The following is an 18,155-nucleotide window of genomic DNA, read 5'->3' as shown; positions in this document are numbered from 1 at the left end:
GGCGAAATCACAAATTAGCGCGTTCATTGCAAAACGTTGCGTTGTGTCTGGAATTACCAGAGTTTACGTGAGTTCAAAGCGCTCTTGCGTGAGCTGGCCGCAAAATGTTTTGAAACACCAATTTTTACATTATGCGGTAATCGCATTCGAGAGAGCTCATTACCGCTGGCGGAGATTCTGATTTGCCACATTGTTTTGTAATGTCCCCCCTGGTGTGGGTCAATCATGATTTCACAGATATGACATTTTCATGACACGTTTCCTATACTGCAATACAACCAATCGAGGTTCCAAGGCCTCCACAGTGGAAAATAGTATCGAAACTAAAATTTTTGTTGATATATACACTCTTACTAGCAAGGAGCGTATAAAGAAACCATATCACGCTACTGGGCTCGAATCATTAGAAATAATACCCTAGCACCTATAGAGATAAGTCAGTATTCCAAACCATACTGGAGTCAGCATAAAAAATTACACTCAATTCTCCCCATAAGAAATTTTGCAGATTGCAAATCTGTACCTGTAGCCGTCCTCATCCACAGGAAGGGTAACGGTATTAGCATCCACAGAATTTTCAATTTCCACGCGCCCAAGTTCAGGATTCCACCTGATTATATTGAAAATATGTCAATACACAGATTCTCATTGAAACAAGAAAAGTGGTGTTCCAATACTTGACTCTGACATCAGCAACTTTATTCTTGTCCGTATCGCTGTCAAGCAGTGGGACAAGTTTTAGCGGTTTTGCCTTCGCCAATTTCTCCTTGTCAAAAGTTTGGCATTCGGTTGCGAAATTAGGGACAAAATCGCATTCTTGGTCATATCCTACTTCGGAAGTCTGCAATAAGAATATATTAAAACCAATGTTGTATTAATTAAGGCAGAATATTTGAGTATGTAGATAAGGGCTGTCAAAAAATACATTTTCGGATTTTTGCGGCTATTAGCTGAAATTGTTGGGTTGGCTAGAAAAACGTTGCACACCAAATTTGGCTCGATTCCAACCACTGAAGATATCAGAATTGGAAAATTTTGAATTTTACTGGGTATTTTAGTTCAATTCGATCGGTAATAGTTAGCCACAATGATTGTCTGTACCGAGATTTTGGAATATTGGACCAAGTTTGGCCAAGTTATAGCTTGACAGTTGGCAACATCAAATAAGAAACTCTTTTCAAACCTTCAGATAGAATCCCAGGTTGCCACTTTTTGCTTGCTGTCGCTTAAACTGTTTCCAAGTCTGTGGCTTGTAGACGCCAGCCTTTGTGCCCGTTACCGGTAAAATTTCCAATGCCACCATATCTCGAATGATGTTCATGGCTTTTTTATGTTCCCCGCTGTTCCTTGCTTTGATGTACAGCTCTTCCGAATCGAATCCAAAACAGGCTTAAAAGACAAACACAGAGTTTTACTTGTTACACTCTTATGTAACGCTAGAATTCACGATGCGCACACATAAAATTCATCAGCCATTATTCCGAAATCTCAATGTCTTGATAACGATCAAGTGCTATAGGAGAAATGTTACTCCAATGCGGATTTGATTCTGAACCGAGTATTAGGCCTTGGGTCGAGTCAGATATTAAAGTATCACTAGTAATGACATCACAACATTATGAAAGATGCTACCACAAAGAATACAATGCCGGTTCTATATCACAATAACAATAATTTTGTATCATGTCGATGTCGACCATGTCGATTTCATAGCACTTTGTGAGAATGCAGTGGGTAGTTAACGACTTTACAGATATGTTATTTCCGCTAACATACATAACTTCACTTCATGATTCGTATTCTGCGATACGACCAATTGAGGATTATAGACTTCCACAGCAGAAACTACAATATAACTAGCATTTCCGTTGATAAATCAACTCTTAGTGGCATGGAGCATATCGTCGTCGGAAAACCAAACAGCGTTATGTCCAATCTTGGAACTTTAGACTTTTTTGATCTATCACTATTTGGACATCGATCTTTCGTTTTAACCGGGTTCCAAGTTCCAAAGTAGCATGAATTCCTAATAAAGTGGACATATGAACTTGAATTCTCAAGGTAAATTGAAAACAAAACTGGTTTATGTCCAAATTATATGGTCATCATATGGTATGCATACCATGGATGATACATACATATTACTGTAAGTTTGTGTTATAAAGGCCTGGAAAAGCAATGGCTATACTTCCCAACAAAAACAACCAAAGACACCACAGATAAACAGTTGCTTGATCAATATGTTACAGGCAGTTAGAACTTTTTGCTGATCAGCAGTTATTTGTTGCTAGCATAGTGACGATAGTGACCCTGTACATTAGGGGTCTTCAAAAATGACTTTTTTCTGAAATCGTACTGGCTACTTGATAAAATTGTTAGGTTACCTAATTTAAGCCTACACACCAAATGCGGTTCAATTCCAACCAGTAGCCACGTTGCAACAGGAAAAGAAAGTTTCTATTTATTATATAAAAATGAATAACAAAAAATTTGAAAATTTTCTGTTTACCCCATGAAATTTGGTTCAATACCAACCAGCGGAAGCGGGGTTATTGCCGCTGAAAAATTTGGATTATGAATAAAATAGTATTTACTGTGACCAATTTTTTAATTATTTATTATAGTGGTGCCCACCGTGAATACTATTTTATTCAAATCCAAATTTTTCGACGGCAATAACTCCGCTTCCACTGGTTGGAATTGAACCAAATTTGGTGAACATCGTTTCTATAGACAACCTAACACAGTGATTCCGAACCGCGGCCCTGAGGGCCGCATGCGGCCCCCAGCTAGCCTTTTTGCGGCCACCACAAAAATATTGAGAAATCGATTAATGAAAAAAAAGTTACATTTATAAAATACTCTTGCTTGGCTTGGAGTCTGGAGTTTTCAATTATGATTGCAGGAAAGTTGTGAGTAGACTGCTAAAATTACGTCACTGCAATGTGCCCTAACTTTCCAGTTGAACGGGCAGTACCTATAGATATAGGTATTGACAGTACCGTAACTGCCGCACCCGAAGCCTCCTAATAGGGGGGAGCGAGCTCGAAGGGGGCCCAAAATTATTTAGTGAATTAGCATAAACTATGGAGTATTTTATGCAACTTTTTTAAAGATTTTTCACGCTGCGCGCGATTTCAGGTTTCCAAGTACCTTAATTATTAGGTACTCTTCGACCAAGATAAAATACGCAGGATTTATAGAAGTGGGCATATCGGGGTTGGCCATTACCGCGCTACGACGCACGAAGATATATAAAGTTTTAGCAGTGAGACAACCTTGGCCGAAAAGGACTGCCCGTACGCTGACCGAAAACTTCGTTACGTATATTCAAAATACATATAGGTATAATTGACCATAGGCGCCTAAATGACTGGCGCCGAATGTTCCTGTCATGGCAATCTGAACGACACGAGACAAATAGACTACCATTCCTCAGGGAAGAATTAAATGCCAGTGAAGAACTACCAATTTGAAATCGTTTGCATCTTTTAGTTTAGTATGTTTGGGCGATTCTATATTTCTTGATATAGCAGACTGGAGGTCACGAAATAACAAATAACATCATGTAACGAAGTCGTACCAACGGGTCCGCCCGTCCAAATATGTTTAATTATTATTTACGGGCCCTGCAGTTTCCAAGACACCTCACTCAGCTCTACCGGTTAATCTGATTACGTGAGCAGAGAGGAAAAGTAATTGATAGCAATATATATGCAATTCCCGATCTTATTGACCTATTTTATTTTGAATTATCGAAAATTTTCGCGCTCCACGCTGGCTTACTAATCGGGGATCCTGATTTCGTAGCAGAAGCGAACAACGGCACGGGGGGTCGGTTTATCACCCTATGGGAGCTCAAGACCTAAGTGTTTTGGAGGGCCTGACGAAGTGCTGTTTCGCTCCTGCCAACGGGTATACGCCCGAAGATGTTTAATTATTATTGAGTGGTCCTACCTTTTTAAATACAACTCACTCGGCTCAACCGGTCAATCTGATTACGTGAGCAGAAAGAGGATAAAAATTGATACCAATGTATATGCAATTCTAAATTATATGGACCGATTCAATCATGAATTAGAGAAATTTTTCGCGCTTCGCGCGATTAGTCGAGAAAAGCTGCCTAAAGTTCTGTTTATCACCCTATGGGGGGCCCAAGAGAAACGTTTCTTGGGGGAGGGGCTGACGAAGTGCTGTTACTGCCCTGGGTATTGATAACTAATTTACGGATAGATGTGCAAGAAGTGACTCACGATTGAATACGTTGAGATGCGTACTGCTTAGCCGGCAAAAAGCAGCATAATTGGTAGTCCTATAGCTCGCGACCCAAGGGTCCGAATAATTTGATATGTCGGTGTTAATCGAAAGCAAGTGTCGCACTGATTCCAAAAATACGAATTGAATTCTAGCCAGGGCAATAAAACTACTCTAAAATAGCCAGAAAGGGTTGATTGCTCTGAACAACGGGAGTGCGGTAACACAATGGCCAATTGCGTCAAGCGAACGATCGGTACAATGACAATTTTCATATTTTGGTGACTATTTTGGGATCCTTTCATAGCCTTGGTATTCGTGCGGCCCCGGCCGTACTCTGAAATTCTAAATTTGGCCCTGTCACCGAAAAAGGTTGGGAACCACTGACCTAACACTTTCATGGGGTAAACAGGAAATTTTCAAATTTTTTGTTATTCATTTTTATATAATAAATAGAAACTTTCTTCTCCTGTAGCAATGCAGCTACTGGTTGGAATTGAACCAAATTTGGTGTGTAGGCCTAAATTAGGTAACCTAACAATTTTATCAAGTAGCCAGTACGATTTCAGAAAAAAGAAATTTTTGAAGACCCCTAATGTACATTTAAAAGGGAACACTTTTCTTATGTTATCAGCACACAGGCATACCTTTGATGTTGGATGCGGAAATTGCATTCTGAATCATCGTCTGTGATCGATCCGCATTTTGCAACAAGTATTTCACGGCACATTCATCCAGATTTGTGATCTTCCTTTCCTTTGCCATCTAGGACAGTAAATGATTTGGTTTGACAAAATACTATATATTGAAAGCAAACTGTGATGAATCGGATAATATAATAATATTTAAATATGCCTGCATATTCTAATTAGCACAAAATGCCAGTAATCTTATTTTAATCTAATTTGTGACATGTTTCTATGATCTCGTTTCAATTCTAATCTCATTTCTGGGTTTCCCGAAAATGCTACAGGGAGAACTGTAGAGTGCGAGACGAACCAAGATTGCTGTACAGACATTTGCCATTCTCGTGTTTATGAGAAAGAGCTCTGACTTGATATGATCTGAACTTATTCAATAACCAAGTGTTTACGGATTCAGTATTTCTAATTCTAATATAATTTGGAAGAAACTGTGTAGGTATAATTCTAATTCTAATCTAATTTTGAAAGAAAAAACTGCAGTTATAATTCTAATTCTAATTCTACTCTGGAAATAATTTGGCAAATCCTGTGTAGCTATAATTCCAATTTGAATATAATTTTGAAAAAAAAAACGCAAAACTATAATTCTGATTCTAGTATAATTTAGAAAAACACTGTATACCTATAATTCTTTTTCTAATCTATTTTGGAAAAGCTGAAAATTTTCTAGTTGTCAAGTCTCGTCAGGGGTAATCATCAGCAACTAGTAGAGAATTGAAAAGAACATCGTGTGAGAGATGCATATTACATAAAAAATTCAATGCTACGTACATTCATCAAGCTCAAAGCCTCTAATTGAATTTGAGAGATATCTCGATCCGGACCAGTGATGAAAATCTGGCTTTTTTCATCGTCACAGCTAATCTTGATCTTGCTGTGCTTATGGCTCAATTCTTCGATCATGCCGCAATGAACCATTACCCTGGGACAAAAGTATTACTTGAAGAGCTTCTTGGAGGTACAGAAGTTCAATATACAATTGAATGGTATTATTGAAACGAACCCGAATATTTTCAGCTGACACTCGTCAACGGTAATCGTCAGCAACTAGTAGAGAATTCGTAAGAACATTGCATATTAACAATGGTATCACCAACTCAGTATGTGATGAGTTCACTACCTTGATATCAGGTTACAACCTGGACATTACAATGTAAAGAGATGAGCAGATGTGGCCAAACTCAAAGTAGTGCATGTTTACTAGCTGGATACACATCCCAAAACTACTATCACCCAACAAAGTCGAAAAAGTAACTGGTTTTGGGAAAAAATAGAGTACCGGTACTCCAGTGATTCGATTCTGAATAGACTTTTGACGTTCAAGTCTTCGAGTATTCAAATATCACTGATTAAGATGTCATAACCTTTTATGCGAACACAAAGAATAAATCCCAGTTCTACATCATGTTGAAGATAATTGATATTTTTCGACCATGCCTATTTCATTGCACTTTGTGACTACGGTGCGGGTCAATCACGACTTCACACATATGACATTTTCATGTACTGCAATACAACCAATCGAGGTTTCAAGGCTTCTACAATGGAAAATGGTATCAAAATTATAATTTTCGTTGATAAATTTACTCTTCCTGGCAAGGAGCGTATCAGGACACCATATCGCGCCACTCGAATCGAATTATTCTAATTCTTCCTAGCCCCTATGGAGATAAGGTCATTCTTCAGAACCACGCTGAGGACAGCATAAAAAATGGCACTCAATTCTCTCCATAAGATATTTTGCTGACTCCATATCTGTACCGGTATCCATCTTCATCCACAGGAAGGGTAACGGTATTAGCATCCACATAGCTTTCAATTTCTTGCAAGACCGCTTCAACTCGATTTTTCAATCCTGTGACTTCCACAGACCCAAGTTCATGATTCCACCTGATTATATTGATAATATGTTAATACACCGATTCTCATTGAAACGAGAAAACTGATGTTCAAATACTTGATCGTAACATCAGGAACTTTATTCTTGTCCGTATCGCCGTCAAGCAGTAGGTGAAGTTTTAGCGACTTTGCCCTCGCCAATTTCTCCTTGTCAAAAGTTTTGCATTCGGTTGCGAAATTAAAGACAAAATCGTTGAACAATTTCCTGCATTTTTCGTCATATCCTACTCGGGAAGTCTGCAATTTGGAATATATTACAACCAATGTTGCGTAAATCTACTAAGAATTTTCAAGCATTTATATACTAGAGTAGACTGTATATTAAAGGTTTCAATAATAACTTTTTTAAAATTATGCTGGCTACTTGATAAAATTGTTAGGTTACCTGAAAAAACGCTGCACACCAATTTTGACTCAATTCGAATCCGTAGAAGCGAAGTTATTGATGTTAAAAATTTAAGATTTCAAATCATAGTGTTTACGATGCTATATTTTTCAAGTCGAAAATTTTGCACTACAATAACTTTGCTTCCACTGGTTGGAATTGAGCCAAAATTGGTGTACACTGTTTTTTTAGGTAATTTTTATGAAGTAATCAGTAAAATTTGAAATTAGCTATAATAATTTCGTACACTAAAGTGATGCAAACCAATCTATAATCTACTTTCTACCAGGATTGTAACCAAGTAACAAGGTTCCGAGTCACAAGTCAATTCAACTATTATAGTTTTTAGTAATTTTCAATTCACCACTGAGATAAGTCCAAGTCATAGTGTTTAATGTTCAGTACCGGGTTCAAGTCAGGTTCAACTTACTACTGTGAAACTCTTGGGTGATATTGAAGGCCTCGGATTCCTACTATACTCCGTTTTCTCAGTCTAAACATGTTAATCTAAACCAGTAGTTCTCAAACTGGAGGGCGTAAAAGCATCTGAAGGGGGGCCATTAAACTATTCGTTGGGATTGCTAACATTCTGGTTTCATTTTGTGATATGACGATAAGGGGCGTGCAAAATTTTTCACTAACATAAAGGGGGGCGTGTCTAAAAAAGTTTGAGAACTACTGATCTAGACAGAAAAACGACAGTTTCTGGGCCTACTTTGCAAGTATCGGTCCTGATATACGAGACACGAAAATTCATATAGAATGTGTCGAGTCATAGGCTATGACTCAGCCGAGTCAGGCACAATGAGTTCAGTCCAAGTTGAGTCTATACACAAATTGACTCAAAACATTACCTGCTTTCTACTTTACAAAAAATAATGCTAAAAGCAATTACTTTGCATCAAAAACTATAAAGTAGTAGTGGGAGTATTTACCACCCAGAATGTTTCTTCAAACTAGAAAATATACCGACTATACAAATAAAAATTTGATCATACCTTAGGAATGAACTTCACGACACAACCATCCAAGTCAGTCCTTTGTAGCTCTACGTGAGCAATGCCGTTGAATTTCTCTTTCAAGGCACCAAGATGAATTTTGCTGCATTTAATCAAATCAAAGAATTTTTTGTCACAGTTGGTCTTCAACAGTATAGCCCGGCCCTCGGAACTGTTCAGAATATCTGTTAAAAGAATCATTCTGCTGAAAGTCTTCTTGGAAGTACAGAAATTCAATAAACAATAAATAATATATTGATATTGAAATAAACCCGAATATTTTCATCCGACACTCGTCAGGGGTAATTGTCAGCAACTACTTAGGATTGTCGATATACAATGTTCTTGCCCCTGACGAGTGTCAGCGCGTGTGCCGCCAATAATATTTGTGTTGAAGTTCTGTACCTCCAAGAAGCTCTTCTTTGACTTTCTGTTTCGGCTCTGACACTTTTCTTTCGATGATATCTTCAGCGATGTCGTCTTCATGTCTGCAATCTGCTTCTTTGCGTATTGACACTTTCAGATTCGCTGAAAATTGACAATATTGAACTTGTTTGATATAAACTGCATCACAATAACTTCCAAGTTTTCGAAAACCGCACTTCTTTGTAGTGCAATTTCGAAAGTCAGCAGCTCCAACATACTACATTCGTGGGACTTACTACCATATTTCATTTCAAAACTACTCTAGAAATTTTAAGGCCCTAATTTTAATATTACAATTGAATTCAAGTGCTGTGCCTCCCATAAGCTGTTATTTTTGCTACTACTTGAAGTAATTTAGAAGTATCTTGCGGATTGCTAAGTCTATTTGTAAGTAAGAAGAAATGTAAGGAATTAGCTGTAGGCAACGTGAGTAGTAATATCAACTAGTGTGCAAACAAGTGCCACTATCTACATTGCAGCTGTTCTGACAATAGCTCAAAACATTTCAACACAGTAATCTTGCAGGGAGGTTGGCATCGCAACCATATAATATTAAATATAACTCACCCTTGAAAAATTCATTTTCAATAACTTTTTTGGCAGTAGGTCTGGTTCTACCATCCAATTTCAGCATATTTTCAAGTAATGTGATAAGTTGATTCAATTTCTTCGGATCTAATATTGGAATTTTGGTCAGATCAGCTCTTTCGTTCTTTTTGATATTGCTACCCCAATGATGGGGATCATCTCCAAAGGGATGCTTCCCACTTGAGAAAATGAAGTAGATGTTGATGCCGAGTGGAAAGATATCAGAGCTATAGTGATATTTGGCATTAATTTGGTATGTCTCTGGCGCTTTAAATCCATTTGATCCAGCAAGAATATAAGTTACTGTGGTTGAAGTCTTTCCCATCTCGACAGTTCTGCTCAAACCCATATCTGTAACTTTCAGTTTTTCACCGCAGTTCGATATAAGAATGTTCCATGGCTTTAGGTCGCGGTGCACTATCTGTTTCTCATGTAAATAGACAAGAGCTGTGACTAATTGTTTAGAGAAATTGAAGGATTTATGGAAATCGAAATGCTTATTTTTTTCAACATAGTCTGACAAGTTCTCAGGACACAGCTCCATCGCAATGAACATTTGTGGTATCATAGCCGGATAGTGCCCAACTTCAAATACTTTGACAATGTTATCATGGTCCAGATTGAGAAGTAATTTTGCTTCCATTTCACTTTGTGTGCACTTGTCCATTATCTTGATAGCAAGATCAATGTTCCTTATGATGCATCTTCCCTTATATACTCTAGTATCTCCTCCGATGCGTTTAGGTAGTACAATAATTGAGTTGGAACTCCCAAAACGACCTTAATGTGAGGAGTATCTTTTATTGAACAATCATATTGTAGGAGGAAAAAAGTAACCTTGATTAAACCAACACTGAAACTCGAACAACACTGAAACAATCAGCTTTGCAATTTGATCCATAACTCACAATGACGTGTGGATGTAGACTTCATAGTGCATATACACTGTACGTGTACAGTTATATATTGTATCAACTATATTATACAGTTATACACAGATATGTTAAAGAGCGATGCATATCAAGTGTCAATCAAATTGGACAACAGTATTATTGGCTCTCCCAATCTGATTCTGGAGTTTTAGACATTATATCATTCATGTGACAGAAAGTATCAAAAGTATTGACAGAATCAAGAATCAACTAAGCGTTTTCTTGTCTGATGGGACAATTTTAAATAGGTTCAGTAGCCTTCTGTAGCAAAATGAAAAAATATTAAAGCTAGCATCAGAACTACCAATTGACTTCAAATATTGGAAAAGCAACTTTATGCAATATTGTAAGACCATTATGATTACTTCAGTACAGTTAATTCGCAATAAGGTTTCCAAACACAACAGTATTGTGATACAATTAGGGTTACCATAATTTGAGATCCGAAAAATAGGACACTTTTTACAAGTTACAATGGCGGACGATAAAACGGAAAAAGGGTAATTTGGAAATTATTACAGCTAATCCTTAAAGACCTGTTCCCATGTATGATGGATTCGTCAACTTTGCCCTCAATTCCGTGGAAATCCAGTTTTCACGTATAATATATATTATCATATTTTTTTAGTCATCTCCGTACATACAGTCGCCTAACTCTCAAAGCTATAAAAAGATGATGTATAGCAAAAAAGAGGATATTTGGGCGTCATCGGAGGACATTTTACATTTCTTGAAACAAGAGGACAAATCCTCTTAAAAGCAGGCATATGGTATCCCTAGATACAATTATGCTAGAAACAAACATACAAACCCACCCACCTGGGCCCAAAAATGCAATAAAATGGGTACAAAACATCACTATCAGAATTACTCACTTTTGTGACTTTCAGTTGATGCTGGAAGAATATATGTGATGTTGGTGACATTCTGGTTTCCGGAAACAACATTAATTTGACTGTTTGTATAACTTTGAGAAACATTCTCACCCACAGCTAGTGAAGCTAGAACAGAAGATATTAGGTTTTAGGGTCTATCAGTTATTCAGTCCATCAAAAGTCATGCCAGGAGGTTAGGCCTCAGTCATTTTTGAACCACACATATCCCATGATTAGGCCTACTACATGTGATCTTTTCAAAGTAGCGAAATAGAAGCTAGAAGAGTTCAAGTTCATTTATTGAAGGGATTCGAACCTGGATCGGGATTTCATTGCCTCGAACAGGAGTGGATTTTGATCCTAAAAATCCATGAATACAAATGCAATATATGTCAGTTTTGCTTTTAAATATCATGGTTACTTTTATTCATTTACAATTCACAATTTTGACATGGGATTGGAGTATGATTTAAAGACATTCCAGTTTTGAATATAGATTTGAATAATTTAAATCAGGATTCAGAGAAGGAATTTTTTCTGAAGTCAACTTGAAAATGATTATAAGAACCAAGTACCATAACCTAAAACAATAGGAGTTTAACTACAAGATATAGAAATAGCGAATTTGCTCAATTTACCTCTAACTCCATGTTATCATGATGTATTATTGTCGAAGCACTGATCGTCTCAATGATTTCTGACAATTAATATACATAGAAACGGATAGAAATCAATATGCAATCCTTGATGCACATATTTCCAATTGAACATGTTCAAATGATAACTTCTAATACTATCTTGTGAAATCACAATATCCCATTTAACTAGCAGTTGGAATTTAGAGAGAGAGAGAGAGAGAGTCTTTATTTTCATCCAACCAAAATACATAACACATAGCAGTGATGGTGGTACAGAAAATATGCATGCACAGTATTCGGTATTTGATAAAAATGATCGATAAGACCGTGAAGGTCATTTAGTCTGATCACACCAGCATCAAACAGGTACACTTGACTCCGAACAGTCTGGCTGTAAAAAATGTTAGTTAAAAAAGGAAAATAGAAGAAAAATTAAACAATGGTAGCAAATGATCAATGAAGCAATGTCTGGGCGAGGTAGAGCAACGAATCTCGAATTACTTTGCACCATGTTCGTACATTATGTACAAGAATGCCCAAGGTAAAATAAAAAAAGTGGTGTCATCGGTCTGGTGGAAAAAGACTGCTGCTGCACAAAACTCTCTTCAACTAGCGGGCCTTTTCCACAAGGAGGTGCGCTGCCCGGTGGGTATTTAGAATGGTAGCTAGCGCGACACGTAGGGAAGTGTCTCTCTACATTGTGTAGCTATGCTATTGCCTCAGTTGCCCCGTTATTGAAAAAAAGGGATTGCAATACGTCCAAGCAAGCAAAGACACCACAGATAAACAATTAGGTGATTATTATGTTACTAGCAGATAGAACACATGAAAGTATACTGAAGGTTTTAGTTGATCAACGTAGTTACGACAGCGATTTTAAACTTCTTCAACTTGACGAATCTCAGAACTAGGACTACGGTGAAATTGCTATACTTCTACTTGAATACGAATGATGACTACTTCGGTAACCTTGGACTAATTTCGAGTCTACGACCTCTAAGTAGCAGCTTTCAGCTTTATCATGCAAATCTAGATCAAGAATACTTACTTTTTACGAATTCGAGTAGTCCACAACATTACTTCTACTAATTGTTCCTGAGCACCAACGATTACAACTTTGACCACCTCTGACTGATTTTACAGAGGGTTGTTCAGATTTGAAAATTTTTCCAAAAACCTCGTTCGCCATATTCCAAATGATAGTTTAGTATATAAAAACACTTTTATACGCGGTTTTGGTCATCTTCATCCTGGTCTTCCTTCCCCTCAAAGCCCCCAAAGATTCACAGGGCAATTCTCCTTACTACGGGATATGTAGTGTTGACCATGTCACCGGTTTATTTCTTCGTGATGTTATCAGAAGAAAACAGCCGTGTGGAGATGGGATTTTGCAATAAATACATATGTTTTCAAAATTGTACCTAAATGCAGTCCTTCAAGGGCCATATGGATCTCCATTTTGCTCGGCACAACCTGTCTATCATGTTCATGGGAAGCATGTATTAGTTGCACGGTTGACATCGATGTGTTTTGGATCGTACACTGGAGAAGCGCCGTTGGTTGCAAGTCGAGAACAAATGCGGATATTTCCTGCTAGTTTTTCAGTCAGAAGATATTATTTAAAAGTATCTAAAGTAATGTAATGTCACTAATACATTGTGCATTGTCAGAGTTTAGTTGTGCTGACAAAGAATGATAGCAAAGTCTTCTCTCTGCTTTTCTCTCTCTCTCGCTCAGGATCCACTATTGAAAAGATATATGTTACCTTCTTTGACAATGCTCTTTCCAATTCTCTATTAGTTGCTGACGACTACCCCTGATGAGTGTCAGCAAAAAATATTTATTTCAATATGAATATACTATTCAATTGTATATTGAAGTTCTGTACCTCCAAGAAGCTCTTCTTTGACTTTCTGTACAGATTCTGAGATTTTTCTTTCGATGATATCTTCATGTTCATTGGATAATGAATGATAATACAGCTCAACGGTCACTGGACTTTCGGCGATCATGATCACTTCTTTGCAAGGTTTCTTGAAACGTTTGTGAATTCTTTCCGCATCTGCGTGCAAAGAAGCGAAAAATTTACGAAACATTAGAAAAAACCGAGAGATTTGTTCGTTTGACTGAATTGGGTTTGCAATATTATGGATCAGTGGTTCCCAAACTTTGTTTCGGAGCTTTTGGCGTGCTATCAAAATTTTAAATGATCCTAGCAAGAGGAAGAATAGTTGCTTTGAAATATTATTTTCACGTGGCAATGAGAGAGAGAGAGAGTCTTTATTTTTCATCGAACCAAAATACATAACAAACGGCAGTGATGGTGGTACAGAAAATATGCGTGCACAGTATTCGGTATTAGATAGGAATGATCGATAAGACCGTGAAGGTCAACTAGTCTGATCACACCAGCATCAAACAGGTACACTTGACTCAGAACAGTCTGGCTGTAAAAAAGTGCAATGCAATGCAATGGATGTGCTTGTTTATACTAGCATATGCGACTGAAGCGAGGTTGGATTGTTGACAAACATACCCACATTTTATGGTCGTTTCAAAGAAGTCTCTCTCGTTTACAGCTTTCAATTTTGGTCAAGGCACAAAAGTCATGTTCACATAGCAATGAAAATGCAAATGGAAATATAACTTTGATTGCTTTTGCACCAAATAGGATTTGGAAGAGGACAGTCAAAATCACCTATTTTTTGTGAAAACCGTGTTTTGAAAAAAGTTTGTGTCGTAAATCAATGAGCTGCTCTTCTTCTGCATAAAGATTACTTGATTTGTTGTTTTCTAAACGGAACAACTACCCACCATAACGGGAAGGATACACTCAAATCAAGAGTCTATATGAAAATCGTTGAGGCATATACATTTTACTCTCATAGTGGCTCCAAATCGGTGGTTCTTGAACTTTGGTTATGGATCACACCTCTTTTAAAAATCGGTTGTGACGAGATCTTAGTCACCACACCATAAAATGCATTTACCCTACATCAAAAGGATACAAGATATACTGGCAAGGATATTATAAAATGCAGTGAAGATGTTCTATATAAATAGTAAAATCACAAAGTAGTGATGAGATCACTGGAACATCTACAATTTTCGCAGATTCGCGCCGTGCTACTAGTACGATTTCATTCGTACAGCATAGATGCATGGAGTATGTTCACTGTGATTGCTAAATGCAGATCTGCTTTCCATCTGTCTGTCTTGGAGTCAACTATAATAAAATTGACCAATCCAGATTTATGTCGGCAGAAAGAGTTTCTATATAATCTCAAAATTTCCCATTAAAATATACCGTTTTGTCTGTGTGTTGTCTTCCGTGTATTATTGTATAATTTGATTTTCTCTCGTCTGTTGTTATGACTACCGGTACAGCTGACTTTGCCTAGCGTTAATTTTTTATTATTGTGTTATTACGTCATATTTTGCCAATTTGGTTTTCGTTTGAATATCTCTCTGTATGCTTATTATTGTGCCGTTAACTCTCGATAAGGGGCACACGAAAAGTCTCCGAGTTAATAAATTCTTTACTGCAATGAATGTAGTTGTGAAAGCAATACTCAAGTAGTAGTCTATTTATATTTCTCTCTCAATCCCCAGTATCATACTTTGAGTTCTAATTGGTTTCAGCTCTTTTGTCTGGAAAACATACATGTTGAAGTGCAAAAGCAAATGTAGTGATCGATGTCTTTAATTTCCGGAAATGAAGCCACACAATATCGCATTTTTACGATCCACCATATTTTTTGATAAAGTTTAATAATCGCGCAAAGTGTTTACACCGTATCCGATACAACTTCTCTATTGCTCTTCGACTAAAATAAGGCCTTATAATATGGGGGATGGTGCCATACCATGATATTTTCTAAAACAGGCTGTTCGAGTAAACAGAGGATCAGTAGGTCTATCGCATTTCAATATCAATACTATCATTTCCATCCCATGATGCGGACAAATGCGTATGCTGTCGACAATAGGGTCCATCAAACCACTAGGTGTCGCCAGACTTCAGGTGGTAACCGCCTTTGTTACGTATGCGGCTGCCGTATTTAGAAACCTGTAGGTTACTTTCTCGATTTTGTAAGGGTATTTTATATGGAAAAAATGGCTACAACATATTCTACGGGGACCGTGAGCTCGCTATAAAATGAACTAAAACTTCGGAAAGCTTCTACGGAAGGAAATAAAGCCGATTTGATAACTAGGTGAGGATGTGAAATTGTCAACTAAATGTCGGCTACCAGCTCAGCACCAGAAGTTTTCGAAGTTTTAGTTCATTTTATAGCGAGCTCACGGTCCACGTAGAATATGTTGTAGCCATTATTTCCATATAAAATACCCTTACACAATCGAGAAAGTAACCTACAGGTTTCTGATAACGGCAACCGCGTACGTAACAACGGCGGTTACCACCTAAAGTCTGGCGACACCTAGTGGTTTGATGGACCAGATTGGATACCTCCTGGTATGCATCAATATGAATTAAGCTCTGCACCTTTCGCACAGCTCAATTTGCTGCTTTTGACAATCCATGCGTACGAATTACGATCGTTTTCACATCTACGTACTTACTTGAGTAGAATTAAAGCAAGTCAATTCTACTTCAAGTAGTTTTAGGTTGCTTATGGAGGAAGTACTTTTACTTACTTATTTTGTTGCTATTTCTACTTGAGTAGCTTTCTTGGCTACTTTGACCACCTCTGGTAGAAATGACATACCTGTGAAGGCGTGGATCTACCCACAGCACTACCACTGAGTGTAATGAGATGGGTATGGCCAAAAAATAGCAAATATTCTCAAATGAATCTAGAACGGGACCTTCGGAGACTGTTGGGATAGGCCTACTTAGTGAAGGTGTGAGCAACGAGCGGGTGCGGGAATATGATGCAGTCATTTCGAGGCCAACCGCTTCCGCACCGGGACACATGAAGACATGGAGTCTTCGCCAACATGCAGTTGGGCAAAGTGTGGTGCCAAAAATAAAGCCTTGGTCAAAATCGACCGTCGCTGGATGGCCTATACCTTCAATATTAATATTCAGAATCGCATCTCTCAAGTACTCGATTTTGCCTAGCCCTAATGATAACAGACAACTAGTAGGCCTACCTGCAAAATTAGAAAAGTAGACAAGAACGTTTCCATTTTTGACATGGTCAATTCTGGTCACAAGTCCTCCATCACTGCGATTTTCGCTCTCTAACACAAACTGAATTTCATCATCGGAAGCATTCGATACGTCACCGGAAACAAGGAGGCAATTGGTACGAAGAAGTCGAGAACCCTAAAAGAATGAAGCAATCAGTGATATCATGGCAATTATTTGAAATATCATTCCAATGACTCGTTTGTATCTGCAGCAAAACACAAATGCGGTGTTCAACAGTTAGTCTGACCTCTAAGCGATGTCCTTCCAATTTGCAGGCGGAAACTTTCGCAAGAAATTCATCCGTATCAACATCGACTTGAAACAAAATTATTCGTATCAGATTTGAAATTAGCCCTGCTATAATTTCAGCAAGGTGATAAATTGGTGGACTGGTAATTACTGATATTTATGTCGTAAAAATAGTTGCTAGTATAGATCAACTGGGAGATATGACACAATTCTAATAATTTAAAGGCTCTGAAGTCAATTAGTTTTTTTTTGTCAATGGTGGACTTCACAATGTGATCAGGGTATCCATTAGACTGGAAGATTTTCCGTATGAAATCTAATTCAGATTCAAGTTCCGACTTACTACAAATCATTAGAGCCTTGTGAACAAGCATTCGTATCAGATTAGTTTCGCGCTTTGTCGGACAAAATGAATTCCAAGCGATATATTGGCCTCAGTCTTTCGGAAAGCCACTTTCACTGGTCAATATATACTAAGCTCACCAAATTCGTGCTTTCGGTATTCAACCAGGTACGCCCCTGGGATAGATTGTTTCTTACAAACTGTCGGAGCGATTTCTTCTTTTGTGCAATATTCCAAAAACATTTTCAAAACGTTTTCAGACGTTCCTTCGCCAACACCCTATAAATGCATAGTAGGATATAAAACGCGGCGTTTATCGAATTTATGCTTTTATAAACATAGTTGGATTGCCCATAATAATATTTTACTAAATAGTTGCTTTATACCCATGGATGAATGATGTCAAAATTCTGATTTCTCAATACGAGTATCCAGGGTTGTAGCCAAGTCGCAAGGTTTCGAGTCACAAGTCAATCTTAGTTTTAAAGATTTGACTCGAGTTGAGTCATTTTCAACTCACCGAGTCCAAGTCAGGAAACGAAAGGTTGAGTCCGAGTTCCAATTCAGAGTGTTCAGTTTATTTTCGAGCTCAACTCATGTTCAAGTAACTTTTTGAAACTCCTGGGTGATATCGAAGGCCTCGCATTCATAATATACTCATTTTTCTCACTCACTCAACATGTTTAGTTTATTCAAAGGGACATAA

The 18,155-nt window shown here is 37.7% G+C and overlaps 2 protein-coding genes across 2 annotated transcripts in view; both read right to left on the bottom strand.

The window, feature by feature from the left end:
- The window catches only part of LOC145438653 (protein mono-ADP-ribosyltransferase PARP14-like), a 362,844-nt gene that overhangs the window by 47,856 nt on the left and 296,833 nt on the right, over positions 1-18,155 (bottom strand). The window lies entirely within an intron of this gene.
- The window catches only part of LOC145439929 (uncharacterized), a 52,564-nt gene that overhangs the window by 33,357 nt on the left and 1,052 nt on the right, over positions 1-18,155 (bottom strand). The window contains exons 2-16 of the mRNA XM_080317596.1: positions 17,590-17,728; positions 17,105-17,172; positions 16,818-16,992; positions 13,588-13,761; positions 11,062-11,187; positions 9,234-10,034; positions 8,646-8,768; positions 8,241-8,425; positions 6,916-7,094; positions 6,720-6,848; positions 5,730-5,880; positions 4,902-5,019; positions 1,184-1,389; positions 678-841; positions 524-610 (exon numbers count right to left, since the gene is read on the bottom strand). Of these exons, the coding sequence (XP_080173722.1) occupies positions 524-610; positions 678-841; positions 1,184-1,389; positions 4,902-5,019; positions 5,730-5,880; positions 6,720-6,848; positions 6,916-7,094; positions 8,241-8,425; positions 8,646-8,768; positions 9,234-10,034; positions 11,062-11,187; positions 13,588-13,761; positions 16,818-16,992; positions 17,105-17,172; positions 17,590-17,728 (2,825 nt within the window). The remainder of the gene's footprint in view (positions 1-523; positions 611-677; positions 842-1,183; positions 1,390-4,901; positions 5,020-5,729; positions 5,881-6,719; positions 6,849-6,915; positions 7,095-8,240; positions 8,426-8,645; positions 8,769-9,233; positions 10,035-11,061; positions 11,188-13,587; positions 13,762-16,817; positions 16,993-17,104; positions 17,173-17,589; positions 17,729-18,155) is intronic.

This window comes from Botryllus schlosseri, chromosome 5 (assembly GCF_051294905.1).
Source record: "Botryllus schlosseri isolate E-star chromosome 5, Bs_hap1, whole genome shotgun sequence".
NCBI lineage: Eukaryota > Metazoa > Chordata > Ascidiacea > Stolidobranchia > Styelidae > Botryllus > Botryllus schlosseri.
Note: the sequence above shows the minus strand (reverse complement) of the source record. Positions and strands in the feature narration are given on the sequence as shown.